The sequence below is a fragment of the Apus apus genome, chromosome 2, assembly GCF_020740795.1.
Source record: "Apus apus isolate bApuApu2 chromosome 2, bApuApu2.pri.cur, whole genome shotgun sequence".
In the NCBI taxonomy this organism is placed as follows: domain Eukaryota; kingdom Metazoa; phylum Chordata; class Aves; order Apodiformes; family Apodidae; genus Apus; species Apus apus.
In genome coordinates, this window is record NC_067283.1 from 16,196,531 (window position 1) to 16,216,350 (window position 19,820).

Here is a 19,820-nt window from a genome sequence, read left to right on the forward strand (position 1 = left end):
ATGTGGGGAGCTGGCGGGATCCCCTCCAGATGCGCACGGGAACTCTGGAGGCCCCAGGAAAGGCTTCCCCCGATACCAGCAGTGACACGCAACCCGCCCTCAGGCACCGCCAGCCCAGGGCAGGCAGGACGAGCCCGGCGCCGGGGCCGCCCCCGCTGCCTGCGGGGCAGGGCGCCGCTCGCTCCCGCCTTCCAGGAAACCGAAATAGAAACCCCGGCCGGAGCCGCCCCGCTCCCCCGCCCCCGCCCAGGGACGGGCGGCGCTACCTGCGCCCTTCCCCGCCCCCGCGGCCCCGCGGGTCCCGGCCGAGCAGCTCCGGCGCTGGCTGCGTGCGGACGGGCGGTGCGGGATCTGCCGGCGCCCCGCGGGTGAGCGGGGGGGAGCGGGGCCCGGGGGGCTGCAGCAGCTGCTGCTGCCCGGGCGGGGAGCGAAGGGGACAGCGCGGGGGAGAGACGCCGGGAGAGCCCCGACGGGACGGGGCTGTGGGGGCGGCTCGGCTGCCGCCCCGCGGGCCCTCCAGCTGGGGCGGCTCGCAGCGGGGGATGGAGGGGCAGGGGATGGAGGGGCAGGGGGGTGGCTGGGCAGTTCTGGCTGCCCGGGGCCTCCCGAGCAGCCGCGGGAGCCGTTCGGTGTGCAGCACCTGTGCTGTCCCCAGGGGCGCGCCGGGGGAGGGGGCCCTGAGCACCCCCCGGCTGTCAGCGCGGTGGGGGTTGTTTTCTTCCCAAGTGACTGTCTGCAATTTCTGCATCATTTCAGTGGTTCGTGTTTTGCCCCTTAAGAGCAGAACTTTTTTTTTTTTCCAAAGGGTTGTGTTTTTCAAGGTCTGTAGATAAGTTATTTTAAAAGCAAATAGGGACTTTTTTTTCATCACGGGTGGACAATTCCTTACCGCTTAGGCCAGAAAATTATTCCCTAAAAGCAGCACAAGAAATCTTTACTGTGAATGTGTGATTGTGTAGAGTTATTCGAAGCACCTTTTGGTTGTTTGGGGAGGAGGGCTGGATTTTTTGGTGGTTGGTTGTTTTGGGGTTTTTTTGTGGTATTGATTTTTGTTTGTAGGGGTTTTTTTGAGTGTGTTTTTTTTTGTGTTTTTTTTTGTTTGTTTGTTTGTTTTAGTTTTTGTTTGATTTTGTGTTTTCTTGATCCTTGACCCAGGGGCTTAGAAGTCTGGTATCTAGTTACTCTTGATATGATGGATATGAGGATGCTCTCAAGCAGCACACCTCTCAGAAAAAAAAAAGGAGTTTAAGAAAAACCTAGTTGTGATAGAGGAATAAACTCTTGGCTTGCAAATTACTCATGTGGTGGTGATGAAATAATGGCAAATCTGGTGAAAGAGTCTTGTGCTTTAGCAACTGACTGAAGTGCTTACATTTAGTTTTATTTTTCCACTGTGGGTAAGACAATTTTTTAACTGAAAACCTAAGTAAAGCATACTTAGTCATGTTTTGGTTTTTTTCATGTACCTGGGTTGTATATAATGATACAGAACATGACTTGAGTGCCCACCACAGCTACTAGTACAGGATTTTGGGGATAAAAGGAAAAATTAATTCCCTGTTGGCAGATTGTCCCAACGATGGAAATACAATAAATGAATTGCAGAAAGGAACAGAGCAGAGCTGGCACTGATGGAAAGCTGCATTTGGTCTGTGCTGTACAGATGCCTTATGCCTGAAAGAATTGTCAGAGAGTGAATTAGTTAAATTTTGGTATGTATTTGTCTTTATCCACGAAAGACTAGAGCATCTAGAGCCTCATGTTCTTCTTCAGGAAGTTCCTCAGGATTAGTTTCTAACTGTGCCTGACTTTATACATGCTGTCTCTCTGTTCTTTTTATGACCTGGAGTGTTTCTTTTTTTCTGCACCCCCATAAAACCAAAAAAAGAGCGATGAATAAAAGTCAATGCTGTGGGAGAAAATAGAAACCCCTTTATAATAAAGAGTAAACACTTTCAGGCTTTGTTGGCAGCCTTTAGCTTGAGCATAGAGGCAGAAGATGGGATGCTAGGGGTTAGAAAACACCCCTGGCAACTTTCATTTCTTGTGAAGGTGGAAAATCCTGACCTCTCTCAGCAGCCTGGATGCTCACAGCTTGAGCAGTGCTGGTGACAGCAAGGTTTCCTACCTGACTGCCCTGGTGCTTAGGTGCTGTCAGGTCGACTTGAGGCTGGGTGAACTGGTGTAGAGTGCTGGTGAAAGTTGCTGTGTCTGTCTTGGGAGGTTGAGGGGCTATGGAGCTGCTCTGCCACCATCACCCCGGGGATTTGAAAAGGGGCGCGCAGCACCACAGGCACTCCCCTTGCCTTTCCCTGAGCTGCACCTGCTGATCTCTGCCGTCCTGCCTTTCAGCTCCAAACACGTGGTCTCAGTTTATTTGCCAAGGCAGCCGCGTCATTTTGCTCGGTTTTCTTCAACGTTAGAGCTGACGTAAATGCTCTAACCCATGAGAAATATGTGCCACAAAGGTTCCACGTCCTTGCGGGGAGGGTAAGACAGATAACGATCATAACCAGAAACTGTACCTGGGCATTGCTTCGTGGCCTCAGGGGACCGAGTCTGCTGCTTGGCCTTGAGATAAACAGGTTGTGCTTGCTGCTTTTGGTTTTTTTTCTTTTTTTAAGTATCTTTTTGTCTGGTTGTTATCTTTTGTGGAGAATAGATGGTTGCAGTGGATTATGAAAAAAGGGAAATGAAAACTAAATAGGGCACGCTCTACTCGGTTCTGCTAGAGGAAATGGAGTTCCTTCTCTTTTTTGCTATTAGCAAGCATGAGGCAGAGAGAATAAAAATGCGGGTCCTAACCATGGAAAAGTTATTTTTCACTACTACTTGGAAATCTGGATGATCGTAGTTTGTTTCTTTTTTTGAGCTGTCATGTTTTTTTCTTTCTGAAAAAAATCCCCTGTTATCTCAGCCTTGTGATTACTAGTTTTTCTTTCCATGAAGCCTGTGAAGCAAATGATCATATGAGTATAAACCAGTCCTCCTGCTTGGGCTGGTCTGCCATGGCTTTATTTGTTTTGCTTTTTTTAATAGACTGCTAGAGAACACTGAAATTATCATCGTTGGTAAATACGGGATCAAGAACCATGACGACTATAGGGATTATATTGAGACACTTTTGATGGTTTTGTGTGATGTAACCAGGATAAATACAAGGTAAGTGCTTCTAGACATTTATGTGTTGAAAACTAGTTGTGTAAGTATGTTAATAACTGACCATGCATATGTTTTTGCCTTGAACAGAGTAACTCTCTCTGGCTTAAAGTAGTAACCTGGGGTTGAGAAGGGATTTGTTGGGATATTGAACCTGGTTTCTTGTAGTGAAAGTTCACTTCAGCAAAATGGTAAAGATATATCTGTAAAAGTTATTGTTAGGGCTAGTGAGGACAGAAGAAACTGCTGAAAATGGCTTCAAAAGCTCATTACTTGTGTGATAACTCAGTTTCTGACTTTTTTCTGAAGCTGGTGAAAATTTCAGTTCAAGTTAAGTTCTGGCCAGTTATTTGCAAAAAAGAAGGATTGTGTATCTTGTGACTTACTTGTGCTTTATGCAACGATGCTAACGGATGCTTATTACTAATAGAATGATCTTGCTTCATGGCCTTCTCTTCTGGACAGATTGCATAAGTTGCACACTGGGGACAAACTAATGCAGTATGTTTATATCTCTCTGTGTCATTCATTTCCAAATAATGAATTCCTTCATCTGTTCTGAGAGTGCTCCTTCATTTCTGCATATCCAGCAAAATATTACTAGTTTGTGCTTCCTTGCTGTTCCTCTAACAAAAAGCTTTATCAAAGTAAATTCCAAGAATTTACAGGGGAGGTTCACTCTAAACAAAATTTCACTAGCAAAGTACTTTTAAATCTAACTCTATAATGATGAGCTGTCTACCACCCTAATCACTGCTTTCTCTGCTTTGCTTAGACAAATGTAGGTGATAAGTGTTTTCAGGTTTGTTTGTTTCTTTTTTTTCAGGAGTGATTTTGCAAAGTGGACAGTAATGGAGTATATGAGCACGGGTAGTGATAGTAAAGAGGAGATTGACTTGTTGCTAACTAATTTAAATATGTCTGAGGTGATAGACATCATGGAAAACCTTTATCCAGGTGGAGACCTTGCAGTCTATGAAGACGGCTTAATTACAATGTGTGAAGAGGCAAATCAAAATGAAGAACGTGCGGAATCTTTACTCTTTTGTGAAAGGGACGTCTCTTTGACGTCCTCTGTCAAATATGGGACTGTGGAAGATCTGCTTGCTTTTGCAAACCAGGTGTCTAACACTGCAAAACAGTGTAAAGGATGCAGACAGCAAGAATCTGGAATCCTCTTGAATATGGTATGTCTCTCTTTTGCTTGGAAATTAGTAGACCTTAGAAGTTAGAAGTTAATCTAAATAAAGATCACCCCCCAGTCCCAGGAGTAACAGTCAGGCTCTAGTTCCTTGTGCAACCTGGGACTTGAGGGGATGGATCTCTGAAGTCATCAAGTCTAGCCCCTGCAGTCTCAGGCAGCTGTGAAGAAAGATCTTTTGTTCAGAAAGATTCACCCTATGTTGCCTCCTGGTATCCCTGGAGATTAGAAAACATTTCCCAACATTGAATACAAACGTAAGACACGCAATAAGAAAGCAAAAGCCACATGTATGGTGGCTTATAGATCTGTGAGACTGCAAGGGTTTTCCAGTGCCTTGTGTTCACACAGTAAAAAAGAGTTAATTATGCAAAACTCTTAAATAAAGGTCCAGGATCTATTTTGGTATAGTTACTGAATTCATTGCACAAAATGTAAAAAGTGGTAACGTAAAGAGAAGTGTATAGTATCAAATGTGTCTTTCAGAATTGCTATATTATGTAATATCACATACTGCAAAATTCAATGATAGATGAGTTGTTTTGAAGTATATTCATTTTTTCCCAAAGATGATTTGTGTTTTTCAAGCATCTGCAGATGCTAGTGTCATGGGACTTCTATTTAAAATCAGTTGCTCTTGGAACAATCGATCATGGAATGGAAGTTTATTCATATATGTTTATTCTGCTGCTTTATTTCGATATGATGTCCTACGTCTATCATCTTAAATATCTTGCATGTAATATGTTTTATATGTGAACATGGTTTGTGGTTACTTATATGTGAAATAGCACAGGGTACTGCTGTATTCTGATTTGGAGGGAACATTGCAGTATTGCAAAAGTCACTTTTTAAACTCTGTGACATTGAAATGACACTTACTAATATTAAATGTTCCCTGTACTTAGTATAGACACCATACTACATACTCGTGGTTGTTTTGCTTGCATGCTGTTTCTATAGATGCATACAATTGGTATGAACCAATTATTATTAGGCACACGTGATCCCATTAAGCAACTGAGGTGGAGGCAGGGCATTACCTGGACATGCATTTCAGCAGGTGCATCTACGTTGTAAATATCTACAGCATTTAGTTAGGATGAGGAGTGTTTCTGGTTGTCTGGAGACCCTCACTGACTGCACCATGCGTTGAGTCACAAAAGGTCTTGGAGTGCACAAGCTGAATTTCTTTCAGTTGAAACTAAACTGGTGGATGTGTTACAACCACAAACCAGCATTTACTCCACAGAACCAGGCCAGGAACTAGTCCTGAAAGGCTCCTGAAAATGTGAATAGTGTGGTGGTTCTTGCTCGACCAATCCATTCCACTCAGTCTATGTTACTTCCCAGGGTAGGTGTAACCCGTGTGCATTAGCTAGTCTTAACCCAAAGCAAGCTGATGAGGTGTGGGTTGTTAGTCTTTACCTTGGCTGTGATAAGTATGGGAGGCTCAATCTGTGTATCCTAAGCAAAATACTTGTTACTGAAAGACACACGGTCCCCAACAGTTAAGAATTTATTCTACTCAAAATTAAGAACTTTAAAGGATTGACTTCATGTAGATACTAGCCACAAATGACAGTTTTGGCAGTCAAGAAGATACTTTCCTAATTGAGAAACATGAAAGTAGTTTAAAGCACAGAAAGATTATGTGCATTACATCTTGAAAAGAAATCTGAACCAAACAGTATTCCTCATATGCTCTTAGCTTACAAAGGGTAGCTCAAGGGCTGGGTATGTGAGATCATGTGACAGGCATAAAATGATAAGTGTCCTTTGTCTGCTTTTGTGTATCTTTAAGAGTCTCAATAAAGTAGCAGTAAACAGGTTAATGATATTGCAGTTCCTGATAATACTGTATATCATTGGACAAATTAGAAGCATAATCACAGGAAACATTACTAATTCTTCAGCTGAGAGAATACTGAGAAACTGAAGAAATAGCATTAAACCTCAAGCAGTACTCACATGGCTGTAGTTTGAGAGAGTTACCTCTCTTTGAGTTAAAAGAGTTTGGTCTCTCTCACCTGCAGAGGTAGGGAGCTGTTTCAGGGGCAGATTTAGAGCAAGATACTGACTTAGATGCTCTGAATTGGTTCCTGGAGGAGCCCTGCTTGCCCTGTTGACAGTATAGAGAACCAAAGCTCCCAGCATACCCACCTAGAGCACTGTGACTCTTTTTTTCTTCTTTTGAACTACAGTATAACACTAGAAAGTGGCTGGTAAAATCATGACAGATTCTTTGACCTTTTAATAAGCAGCAGAAACTCTGATACAAGATGGAAAATTAAAATGGGTTTTCCTAGCAATACATGTGATATTAGGAAATGCTGAAACTCTTGCTCACATTGTATAAGATAGCCTGTGAGTAACAGGTATGTGGCATAACAAGTTAGCAGATTACAGGAAGGACAAACGTGCAGGTAAATCTAATAACAAGAGGTGGGTAATTTCATTAACCCAGCTGCTGTTGTTGTTGTTTCAAGATGATTAATTGCAACTTACACTTTGTAAGTTAGTCACTGGAGAGAAACATGGATGCCTGAGCTGTGAATGAATGCCACACCTCACATACTGTTCCCGTTTGGTGTTTCTAAATAAAGACTGCTGAACAGATTGTGTGTGTCATGCACATATATGAGTTATATATTATTTTATTTCCACTACATGTATAAAATTAATTAGAGTTGAAGTAGTTTTCACTTCATTGGTTTTTTTTGTTGTCTTTTTGTTAATTTAACTCTCAAGATCACACCCAAGAACGGGCGCTATCAAATCGACTCGGATGTTCTCCTGTTTCCGTGGAAGCTGACTTACAGGAACATTGGCTCTGATTTTATTCCTCGGGGAGCTTTTGGGAAGGTGTACTTAGCCCAAGATAGAGAAACAAAGAAAAGAATGGCATGCAAACTGGTATGTTAGTTCAGTAGTTTTATCTCTGAGCAAATATTGTACAACATAGTGCATACAGTATATTTTCAAATGTGTCAGCATCAGTTTTCACTGTTAGGCTGATGATCATCTCAGTTTTACTTTTGTTGGCCTACACAAGGTAGGAAAAATGCATGTTTTTAACTGTTAACTTCTTTAAATTTTTTGGCTCTGAGACTGCAAAAGTTTCAGCATCTTTTAAGTATCTGGAAGTATATGTAATTGCCACATGGGCAGGCCTGCTGCCATGCGAGGGTAGAAGAATTTCTGCTTATCCTGCTGTACTCAGGATTTTAAAATACCAGCATGAGATCAAACCCTGTTCCTACAGGTGGTTTTAGGATCTCATCCTTCAACTGGAGTCTTCAGATAAGTTTTCTTTACTCCACTGCCATTAATATCTCTGAGAGCTCAGCTTATGTGCAACTCTGCTTGTGTTATGGGCACCAAGCATAAGGTCATGAGAGGTCTCAAGAACTTAACTACTGAGCACCCCTCTATTTTTATGCAAGCCAATGTTTTCTTTCAGCTTTACTTTTCAACATATGATTCTGAATTGAACAGTAAATATTTAGGAGCAATAAAAGTTCAACTGGGATACTGATCTGTAGGACTTCTGTGTGTGAATGAGTTGGGGGGGGTGAGCAGTTATATGGCCTTCCCTTGCAGTCAGTGTAGCTTCATGGGGACAAATATAATTTGTCACTTTTGCATAACCCACTGCAGAATTAAAGTGTCCTAATGTTTATGAAAATACAAACAGTGTTTCTCATTGCAATCAAAATATTAGCCTCTTATTTGGTTCATAGCCCCCAGCCTGCAAGGAGAGTAAAAAGAGCAGTAGTAGCCTTTCTGTGTGTAAGCAAACACTGTATTTTTTGTCTTGGCAATCTGCTGTCAGTGCCTTTGAAAGAAATGCAGTGCTGCCAGATGCTCTCTTTAAAGCAGGTTCCGTTCCTTGTAAGCCATAAACCAGTGCTGATAAGGACTGAATTGAGGTCACTAACGGTCCTGAGCATGGTTAGTCTGTAGACTGCACTGAGGGCTGCAAGCACAGATCCATGTGTCAGGCAGGTGTGTTGCTCTGGTAGAGCAGATGGGGCTGCACAAAGCTAATGGAAAAAGCAGTGGGATTTTTATCTCCTTCACCAGGAAGTTTGCCTAGAGCTTTTGCGTAACCACCAGATTTTGACGGGAATAACTCTTGCTACATCACTTTTTCTGGAAGATTACATTTCTTATTTGGGCATGATTCCAAAACCTCTCAACTTTAAACAAAATTAATCTCAACTGGAAAGAAAGAACAAGCCACAGGATCAAAATAAAGCTCTGTATTTTAACAAGTGGATAGGAGTGTTTTTCTTCCATCTTCCATTTTAATCTCAGATCACTAATGTTGGTATGGATAAGTTGGTTTTTGAGCTGCTTTTCTGTGGTTTTGTTTCAATGTCCTAGGTCCCAGTGGAACAGTTCAAGCCATCAGATGTTGAAATACAGGCTTGTTTCCGTCACGAAAACATTGCTGAATTGTACGGTGCTATTCTGTGGGATGAGACGATCCATCTCTTCATGGAAGCTGGAGAGGGAGGATCTGTCATGGAAAAACTGGAGAGTTGTGGTCCCATGAGAGAATTTGAAATCATTTGGGTGACAAAACATATTCTGAAAGGACTTGACTTTCTCCACTCCAAGAGGATTATCCACCATGATATCAAACGTATGTATATGTGATTCCTTGGGGTGCTTTCTGGTCTAGGCTGGGCTGGGGTCTCTGGTGGAGACCCTGGGGTGTGTAAGTGTTGCTTCTCTGGGAGGGAGGGATGGATAACCATCAGAACATGGCAAGGTCAGGTTCTGGAGGTAACAGTTATTTATACTATCTATTAATTCACTTCAGTGGAGAGGATGATTTAGAAGTCATAGTTCCTTTGCCTTTCTTGAGCAACGCAATTTGAAATAAAAACCTAAAGAAAATTAGTGAAACTGCAAGTCTGTATTAAGCCAGAAGTTTTGGTTTTTTCCATGTAAATTCATCCTGAGTGCTTGAATGCCCCACCTTCTGCTTGCACCTCCTTTTAGGTTTTATGTTTCTGCATGGCTGTTCCTCAATTTGAGCCACTTTGGAACTAAATACAGAATTTGTGTTTTCTTCTTTCAACATTTGCTGCAAATTTTAGTATATATTTAATTTTTTTAAGTTCTGAGTATTAACATGTATGAATAATCAAAATGTATTAATATTAAACCTCAATGCAATACATTAATAGTAAATTGCTTTTAAATTTCATTCCAATGCATCACATTTAATATTAAATACTGTTTCTCCCAGCACCTTCTCCCCCTGCAAACAGATAAATTTTGCCTTTCTAGTAACAGTGCTTCTAATGATGATGTTTATCTTCTATGAGTTAATTTTTGCTAAACTTGAGGTTTTAAAATAGAAATATTCAAATAGTAGTGTTACAGTAAATAGTTGACAGAAGATGGTTATCAAGAATTGCAAAATTTTTATCTCGGTTTTGCATGGGGTTTTTTTATTTAATCTGGGTCAGTATTCAGATGTAAGCCTTTGAGATTCTGACAACTATAAACCTGCTTTATTTTTCCTTAGTTCTTCTTTTTCGCTTGTAGTTAAGAGTCTTTCCTGTGGGTTTATTCTAATTGGCAGTAACAATGACATTAATAATAAGGTTTAAAAACCAAGCCAGCCAAAAACCAACCCACCACATCTAGACTGAAAGAGATGGGGATTTCAGTGAGAGAAAGACTACCCTGAGCCAGGACGGGAAGAAGGACTTTCAGTTGGCTCTAAGGAGCAGTTTGGTGCTGCCACTCTTTTTAATCCTTGATTGGAAAGTGGTTAAATCTAAGGTTATTTGGTTGGGGGAACTTTAGACCAAAACCAGCTGGGGCTGGGTGCACTCCCAAACAAGCAGCAGAGGTTGCTGTGCTGTGGCAGTGTGGTCCTCCCTCTGCACTGCCCTTTATGTGGTGCTTAAAACCCATTTCTGCAAAGATCTCTCTAAAATTACAAATTTACTTACGTAGTTGTGTAGCACGTGTAAGGAGTCAGGTCTGTGAAGGATTGCTTCAGGCACCAATACTACTGAAATCAAAGCCTGCATCTTGCCACTGAATGGCCACTGTCAAGATGGAGAATGACCCACAGTTTCCTCTGGAGAAAATGTGTTTCTGTTGTATTACTTGGAGACTTAATTTGTCCATGTCTTCTGAAACAAGAATTTCCCAAGGCTTACACAGAGGACTACCTTAATAAATACTTGATCAGAAATACAACTGCAAAGAAAGCCTCTGAGTTTAAAATTGTGCCATAGGCAGAGTTTTATGAAGGAAAGGGAATTGAGCTCCTAGATATTGCTGCAATTCTGTGGGAGGTTGGAACTTTTCCATCATTTCCATAGTCTCTCCTCTGTTGCTAGGCTGAGCTGCTGTCCCTGACTTGTGCAGGAGACCCTGACTTGGCTGCTGTGGAGGGGCCTTGGTTCCTCTCTGCTTCTGTCTTAATTTAAATCTTCAGTGTAGAGAAACCTCGTGGTGACCAAAAATGATGTTTATAGCTGTACTGCATGCTCTCCACTTTGGAGACCGTTGAACATTTTCAGAGCAAGCCTTGCTGTGCTGAGCTGCCTAACAGCCTTCCATCTTACTCCCTTACCCTCAGACATTTTCTCTTTCTGTCTCTCTTATTTTTTAAGCTAGGAAAAGGACCAAATGTTGATTCTTCTTTTATGTAAACTAGTCCAGTTTGATTTCTGAGATCTGATTTAAAATTGGAGTCCATCACTAACAGAGCCATTTTGGCTAGGAGAAGGGCTCCATACGTGGGCTCTAGAGACTGGTTGTGTTAATCTCCTTTTTCAGGCTAACCTTCAAATGCAACAGGCATGTTGTAGAGTAAGTGCTCAGCATGCTAGAAACTTAAATGTTGTCTTTTTTTTTTTTCTTTTAGCAAGCAACATTGTATTTATGTCCACTAAGGCTGTTTTGGTGGATTTTGGCCTAAGTGTTCAAATGACTGAAGACATTTACTATCCCAAAGATCTTAGAGGAACAGAGGTAAGAACCTGGAGGGACAACAGTTATGTTGTATGACTCCCGTGATTGTGGTGCTTAGGCTCACATTTGGAGTTTAAGGATAGAAGCTTGGGCAAAAGAGCCCAAGCTCTTTATTATTTATAATAATTTATAAAAAGTTACAAACGTTAGTGTAATCTCGATTATATTTTTATTTTCAACTTGCTGAATGGGGATTCAGGTTTTACACTTTGAAAGTATCACCTTCTCTGCAGTCCCATCTGTTAGTGATTAGGAAGTCTGAAGTCAAAGAGAAATCAAGGTTCACCAAAGGCAAATGAATGAACAATACTGTGAGGAGGGTTATTTGCAGTTAATCAGCTGCTGGTCAGAGATGCTTCAGACAGGAATTTGTCCTTTGCTCTAGCAAGATTTCTTCTGAGATACTGGCTGTGGACTGGGGTGACCTGCTCAACACAGTAGTTTGACTCCTCCTGTGAAACCACAGAAATGACAGACCTCTGGGTTTCATACCATAGCATTTCTAAGCTCTGTTCCCCAACTACATGTAACCTTCTTGTCCTTAGGGAGTTACGTATGGCACAGTCGATGATTATCTGTGGTGAACTGCTGAGGCATACAGGGTTGGAGGTGAGGGCCTTTTAAATGTGCTCAGTGACTATGAACATCCTGCACACCACTTGGGCTGCTCTTGTTCTGAAGTGTTTCCAGGGCTAGAGCTTTAGCAAACAACCAAGCAGCAACAATTAGCTTGGACAGCTGCTGCAAATGTGGCTTTGCTTGCTCTCTGGTGCTGGAGGAGGCTGTTTACAGGAAACTCTTCAGCTGAAATATTGATGCTTATTTATTTGATAAGTCTTCTACAGTATAAGCATATGTTTCAAGGAGATACTTGTATAGCTGACAAAGAGCATTTCACTCCTTGAAAGGATAGGATAAACCAAGATTTCACAGAATGTCAGTCCTGTTTATTGGTTTTGAGATATGTGAGAAAATACTTCAGCATTTGTTTTCACTGTCATTCTAGTCAGGGAAGTTAAGAGCTTAATATGCTTACTGTGCTGGAAGCAACATGCTTTCTGGCATTTAATATATATGCTTTGTGGGGGTTTTATTCTGGTTTGGTTTCTTTCTTTCTTTGTTTGTGGGGCTTTTGTGTGCTGTTAATGAGAATAAGAAAAATTGTGGAAATTAGTTGGAAGCCACCGTAGGGTATCTCCCAAGGATGGTGATACATGTAAACAGGAAATTTCCACATTTTGGAGTGGACTGGTGATTATCCTCTCCTGGCTGCTGGAGCAGATTCCAAGTTCATATTGGTAGGAACAACTGCGAAAAACACTTAGTTCTTCACTCAGTAGGAAGAAAATTATTCTGCACTGTTGAACACCTGCAGTCTTGTCCTCAGAGAGCAGATAATTCCCACAACCCTAAAACACAGCTGTGTCTGGTGTTTGCTGTGTCAGAGGAGAGGTAGCCAGTGCTCAGCACCAACAATCCTGCTTTTCTGCCACAGCGTTGCAGGCCAGAAGTAATGTTGTAAGGAGGATGCTGGGAAAGGAGGTTTTGAAATACCAGTCAAAGACTTGCAGGAACATCATGAATCCTGGTCAATAATCTTCCTCTCCACATAGTGCCTGTGTTCAGCTGTGTGGGGTGCCTAATCCAGTTACCCACAAATGCCTCTGTAGTTTTTGATGGCACTGGCTTTCTTGATTTTTTTCAAAGTAATACCTTGGCTCTCCAAAGTCCTCATAAATTATGCAGCCTTAAGAAGTGGTGCAGTTGTCCAGGACTGCTGTTTCTGTATGTGGTTGTGCAAGCCCTCGTTAGGGCTCAGTCGCTGCTAGGCAGTGTCATGCCTGTGAACTTGCTGGTTTCTCTTACTTCTGGTGTTGGCAGAGACTGATGTTCATGAAGGAAGCGACAGTTGGAGTTATCTTTTTCCTGTGGATGTTCTCCTCTGGGGGTTTAGAGTTTTTTATTTGCTGCAATAGCATGGACAGGCTGAATGTAGTGAATCTTCTTTGTGTTTATGGAAATGAATAGTTGCAATTCTGGGTGGAATGATTGAAAGATAGTGAAGTTTTGTTTAGTTGGTGTAGCATGAAAACCCTGGGTTTTCTGTACAGTGTGTGTACAACACATGCAGCACAATATATCGAGTTTGTGTTGAAACTACTCTGCAGGAAATATTTTTTCTAGGCATTTGCCACATTTCCTATTGTGTTTCTGTCACATTGCTAAAATACGTAAACTTCAATGACAGCCATTTGACGGGAGGAAAAGTTACCTACTAAGGTTTGCTGATTCTGGAAGGTAATTAATTTGCAGAAATGCTAAACCAAAACTGGCACAGCATGAAGAAAAGGACTGGTTTTTAGCTGCATTGTGTCTCCGGTCTGACTGGCAGATAAATGCCAGCCCAGCAGTAGGGAGGAGTGGGAATGGGAAGGTACCTGGGCTTGATGGCAGCAGAGTCTTAGGCCAGTCTAAATCGGACTGAGATCACAGCTTTGGTGCACTTCTTGTTTTTGCTTTTTGTCCCTGTGCAATCAAGGTGCATTTTGGCCATTTTCACACTTTGTCTATAGCTCCAGCATTCTTTTTTCCTCAAGAAGGCAGTTGCTTTTATTGTGTTTGCTAATGACATATTTTACAAAAGCAGAAATTCTGTTATTTGCTCCTTGTGAGATTTAAAGGTGGCAGTTGTAGATGCACTTATTCTACCTTAGTCCCAAGAAGAGCCATGGATATGAGTAAGTAGCAGCTGTAGAGGCCTGCTGAACTTTTGCACATGCTTCTGATCTGAAGCTGTTTGCAGATATGGTATGTGATTTACTGGGAAATATTTCTTGGAATTTGCCTGAGCTCTACAGCCTTTCTCCGTCAGTGGTGATAAGCAGTCAAACCACGTGGTGATGACTTAACTTCCTGCTCTTGTGTCAGTTAATGGCTTTTAACGTGATTCTTTGTGACAGGATGACTTGAACTAATTAAAGTTCTGTCTGGCTCCTTAGAGGGAAATTGGGTGAAGGAAAAGTAGAAACCAGAAGCAAATAGGGTGGCTTGCTAAGTTAGCCTATTGTGGGCTGTGCCCACGTTGTGTTGAAACCTTCTCCCTTGGCCAGTGGTAGTGGCAGAGCTGTGCAGGCAGCTCCTGCCAGCTGCTGGGTGTGCCTCCTCCATCCTGCCCATCTGGTTCTCCTCCAGATGCACTCCGAGCTGCCTGGGGCTGGCAGGAGCTTCCCACTGGGTCCTTCTTCAGGGTCTTGACAAATCCAAACATTTCGCTGAAAAGTTTGGATAGAAACTGAATTTTGGTTTAGACAAGATTAGAAATTTTGGTTTAAAAGTTGGAAGAGGGATGCTTTCCTTGATGGCTGCTCTCGGGTAACCCAGTGGAATGGCCATGGAGCAGGACTTAGGAGATCTGGCTTTTAATTTGTGTGTTGCCTTAGACCTGGCTTGCTCCTCACCACCTCCTTTCTTAGGATAATGCCCCAACATGCAGGTTATTGGATAAGGGGAGGAGAGGAGAAGGGTAAGGAAGACAGGAAGGTGTCTGTTCTGTCCAGAAGAGTTGTGTAGTAACCTGTAGTAACATGGATTTGAGGAGTGGACTCCTACCTTCAGCCGGGTGGCTAGCAGTGGCATCACTCTCTCTTTAGCCTAGTGTATGCTCATGTTGTTAAAGCAGAATGGAGCAGTCCCAGCAGTGCCACAAAATAAACTGGCAATTCAGGCACCTCCTTTTGCTCTGGAGGGATGAGGTTCCTGCTACCCAGCTGAACAAAGAAGAGCAGCGTCTTGAACCTCAGCCCCTCACAGCTCAGCTGAGCCCCATAGCCACTGAGCTGTGGCCTGTCTGGAGATGGCAAACCTGGAATATGAGTTTGTCCAGGTGCTAGATCAGAAAATCTCTGTGATACTGGTAATGTACAGAGCAGAAAAATCTTATTCCCCAGGTGTTGCATTGTCTTTAGGCTTCAGGTACTAGTGGGATACATCCCTTCAGAGGGATGTTTCCCTGGTCGCAAAACATCACAATTCATCTTTGTTGCTTTTCAAAACCTGTTGATTAATCTTTTCTTGATCATTCTTCACAGATTTACATGAGCCCTGAAGTTATCCTCTGCAGAGGCCACACAACAAAAGCAGACATCTACAGCATGGGAGCTACTATTATTCATATGCAGACTGGCATCCCACCCTGGGTGAACAGATACCCTCGTTCTGCATATCCATCATACCTCTACATTGTAAGTGTCCTCAGCAAAGCCTCAGCACAGTTTCAGTTGAAGGGTTGATTCCCTGTACTCTGGTTGTGAAAGCTCCAGTCATACAAAAACTATCAAAATATTCGTTGGGGAGATGATACCATCTTTTTGCTTCGAGAGAAGGAGAGAAGAAGTTGGTTTTGGTAATTTAGGGGAAGAGAGAGGCTGAGCTGGATTAATCTCTTTTGTTTTGTGTTACAATTTACAGGCCTTGAGTTTACTGCGTGGACAGGGCTAGAACAGTGTGAAACTTGATTGAAACAAGCCCATCTATCTTCTACTTGTCTGTTTTGCTTAGAAATTGCAGATAAAAACTGAAGCCTAGCAAATTTGATTCTCTGGTTCTTCCAGTGTAGTACAGAAATCTAGTCAATTTGCATTGCACTAGATTTTATGCTTGCTTGGAGTTGCTTTGAATTTTTAAATTTCTGATAAAACCTGATATAAAAAAAAGTGCATTTTGTGCAGTTACATGTTCAGTTCTAATTGATCAGCCCAGCTCAGGGGGAGGATGAGTTGTACGTGGGGAATTCCCAGACCACTCATGGGTTTGTCTGTGACTTCCTCTTTCATTGTTTTTGGAATAACTGTTTCAATGGTCTCTCTTAATTCCAACAGATACACAAGCAGGCTCCCCCCTTAGAAGACATTGCTGAAGACTGCAGCGCTTCCATGAGAGAGTTACTAGAAGCAGCTCTAGAAAGGAATCCTAATCATAGGCTGTCTGCAGCAGACTTACTGAAACACGAAGCCTTACACCCACCCCCAGAAGAGCAACCCCGGTGCCAGAGTCTGGACTCAGCATTGTTTGAAAGGAAAAGACTACTAGCAAGGAAGGAGCTGCAGTTGCCAGAGAACATTACAGGTAATTAAAGCAGGCTGGCTTACCTTGCACTTTGTAGATTTTAGTTTGTGTCAGTGTTTGGAAACAAACAAAACTCAAAAAGCTTCTGGAAGGAGAAGGGTAAAAATCCCAATTAGATGAGGTCAGACCCAGAGCTCATTAAGTGTTATGTAAAACGCCCATTGACTTCAACAGGGGAAGGACTTAATCTGCAGCTCAGGAAGGGCTGTCTCAGGAAAAAGCCCTGGCAGTTATTCAGGGCATTTCTTTACAGTACAGGCTGCTGTTCACAACAAAAAGTAGAGGTGCACCGAAACCAACACTTTTTGCTTCCTTAAAGACACACACAAACCTGTAACTGAGTGTTACTGATTGTCAGCAGTACAGGCCCTTTGTTTCAAACCCAAAAATAACTGTAGGATAAAACACAGTTTCCTTGTGCATAAATAAGTGCTTTGTGAAGGATAATACATGAACTAGTTATGAAACTCAATGTGTCCTCAGGTAATACTGAGACCAAGGGAGTTTTGGTGCCAGCAACCTGCCAGCAGGCTTCAAAATAAGTGCTAAAATATGTTTGGAGGGTCCTCAAAAAAAGCTCTTAAAAACTGACCCCAGACAAGTGGTTTATTTGATTGTGTTAAGTGCTTGAAAAGGTACCCATGCAAAGTTTTGGGTGCTGTAATACATAATTGTTGCAATGAATCCACTTAACATTTAAATCAGTCACAGCCTTTGCATCTAGAATGGCATTGCTCTGTCTGAATTTTGCCTTGTGGGTGCATAACCCTTTGGCCAGCTCAGGCCATCTGAATCAGTTCTTTTGAAGATTAAAAAATATTCAGCATTTAAACTGGAACTTTAGTTCAGGTGCTTGAAATTCCAGGACATTCATTACACAAATATTCAGGGGAGTTCTGCCGTTGCAAAGGTTTCTTCAGACCTTGATTTAAAAGAAAAAAAATAATTGGACTTGTGGTCCCAAATTTGTTCTGTGTTGTCATGCCCTGTGACACAAAGAGAACATCATGTTTAGATGAAAATTCCCCTGTAATGGAGGGGAATTCTCAACTGACAGAAAGCTAGCAGAGTTTTTTCTTGCACCAAACTCTCCTTTAACACTGTGGCTCAAAGGATAAGGAAGCTCTGTCTAGAGGTTCCAGCTGAGGGGAGATTTTTTTCCAGTAGTTAAATACACCCTGTTTTCAGTAGAAAACTGTTTACCTTTCTTTGCCCTAGAGTTGTGGGTTGATTTGGTATATTTTGGTTTTTAGGAGGTTTATGTTATATTGTCCTTAAGAGTGAAGCTTTCTAAACCACAGATAAATTAAAACATATTAGCCCAATTATTCCAGTAATGTCTGCAACCATGGAACTGAATCATTGTAGCTATTTGAGCAATAAGGATGTGCTTTGTCTCTTTCCATTTTAGATTCCTCTTTGTGTACTGGGAGCATGGAAGAGTCAGACCTGCTAAGGAGGCAAAGATCACTCTACATAGATCTTGGAGCTCTAGCTGGTTACTTCAATATTGTTAGGGGACCACCAGCCTTAGAATATGACTGACTCAGTAATGCTGTATGTCAGCATGTCAGAAGTGGACCTCTACCTCTTAAAACTTGATTTTAGGACTTGATTTTCAAATTTGTACATAAAAATATTGCCATTGTAGGCTGTAAAATGTGAATAGTGTTTAATTGCACAGATGATTAAGCTAAACCCCTAGGGGCTTTGATAAGCTGATCCCAAGCAACGATATTTGTGTGTCTGCTGGTTGACCAACAAGAAGATGTCAAAAAGAACATTGCTGGGAATGTCTTAATCCAAATGTCTCATCTTCCTGTGCTGGGCCTTGCACTTTTATAAAACTTGTAATATATGCTTGCCAGTACTGTCATCACAAAAAAAGAAAAAAAAAAAAAAAGCAATCAAAAAACACGGAGCATGTGGGCTGTAAGATTCAGTCTATCTGAGCTGTCCTTGGAGAAAACCTTCCAAAAAAAAAGTCCTTGATTTAACCAGTCAGAGACTGGTTCAGTCTTGCTCTGTCTTTGAGACTTGGCCAGTCTCTGGTCATTCTAAATGGGAATCAGGGCCTCCCTTAAGCAGAGGTAATTTCTCTCGGCTGTCTCTGGAGTCCAAACATCACTTGGTTACCAGTGTGGTTTAACTTTGCATCTTCCCTGGGGTGTCAGAGCTAAGCAGGCCACTGTTCCCCTTCTCCATGGGTGTAGGGAATCCTTCACTGGCTATGTCAGTTAGCTTTGGGAACAGCACAGCAAGCTGGCCCTGACAAACCACAGCAGTAACTCTTACCTGCTTCCTGTGTTACAACTACTGCAAGTATATCTTGGGTAGTTTTCAAGGGTCTAGTAAATGTTATTCCCTGTTGGTAACAGTGGGCAGGCTCCAGACTCTTGCTTTTAAGTACTTTAAAATTGTACATGTGTATGTTTGCCGTGAGTGCTATGGTTTGGAAAGCGTGTCATTAGTGACAAGCTGTGTTTATGTTCCTATGGAAATGGAATTGTTCTTGCTGTGCCTCATACATTTGAAACATGATGTTTTGGATGATAGTAAAACTATGTAAACTGCATAGTTCTGTACATCCCATGGGATGAGAACGTAAACTTTTATAAAACTCTCTCTGATGCTTAGGATGACTAAAGAGCATTTGTGTTTAAATGGCATACTATGTATGTGGTACCCTGAATCTTTTCTGAAGCACAGTCTCTTTTTCATATGTCTGTTATTTAATGCTGCTCCTATCTAACACATGATCTTAAACTAATGATTTCTAGTTTGATACTGGTATGGTCAAATGAATAAATCCAGCTCAGTGCCTTAAGACATGGTCATTCTGTTCTTTTGTCTTTGAAAACAATATAGGGCTGTGACCCATATCTGGGCCAACCTCCCCTACCATGGCCCAGGTACACTACACACATCATTACACTTACTGGAGAGCTGGGTGAAGGTTGTTAATGGATTTTGGGCTGTGGTAACAGATGATGAGTGTTTCTGGCAAAATCTCATTCTCAGACCCAAACACTACATCTCAACTGCATGGATGTTCCACAGCTGTTGTGTACAACATGCAGTGCTTCAGTCAGTCCTGATGTTAATTGCTGCAAAAAATCCTGCTGGGAATAACCCACCTGCTCTAGTATTGTGTAAAATCTCTCAATGACTATCTGCTTTGAGGAGAGCTGCCTGGAGGAGCTCTCTTCATATTTGTCCTTGCTGTAGGGATCAGGATAGTCAAGGATCAGAATTTCAGTGTAGCTTACTTACAGAAAACATGACCTAATGGTCTGGGTGTTCACCTTTACCTTGAGAGAGACCT

The 19,820-nt window shown here is 42.0% G+C and overlaps 1 protein-coding gene across 2 annotated transcripts; it reads left to right on the top strand.

Moving 5' to 3' along the window:
• The first annotated feature begins 314 nt into the window (after window positions 1–314).
• MAP3K8 (mitogen-activated protein kinase kinase kinase 8) lies at window positions 315–19,322 on the top strand. 2 transcript variants are annotated; one of them, XM_051612194.1, is made up of 9 exons: window positions 315–368; window positions 3,040–3,162; window positions 3,986–4,346; window positions 7,112–7,276; window positions 8,750–9,011; window positions 11,265–11,371; window positions 15,460–15,612; window positions 16,249–16,495; window positions 17,907–19,322. In XM_051612194.1, the coding sequence occupies exons 2-9, from the start codon at window positions 3,128–3,130 to the stop codon at window positions 18,038–18,040; spliced, it is 1,464 nt and encodes a 487-aa protein (XP_051468154.1). In that variant the 5' UTR covers window positions 315–368; window positions 3,040–3,127; the 3' UTR covers window positions 18,041–19,322. The 2 variants fall into 2 exon arrangements, with proteins under 2 accessions (XP_051468154.1, XP_051468153.1); XM_051612193.1 differs by lacking the exon at window positions 315–368 and adding an exon at window positions 1,199–1,712.
• Window positions 19,323–19,820: the final 498 nt, after the last annotated feature.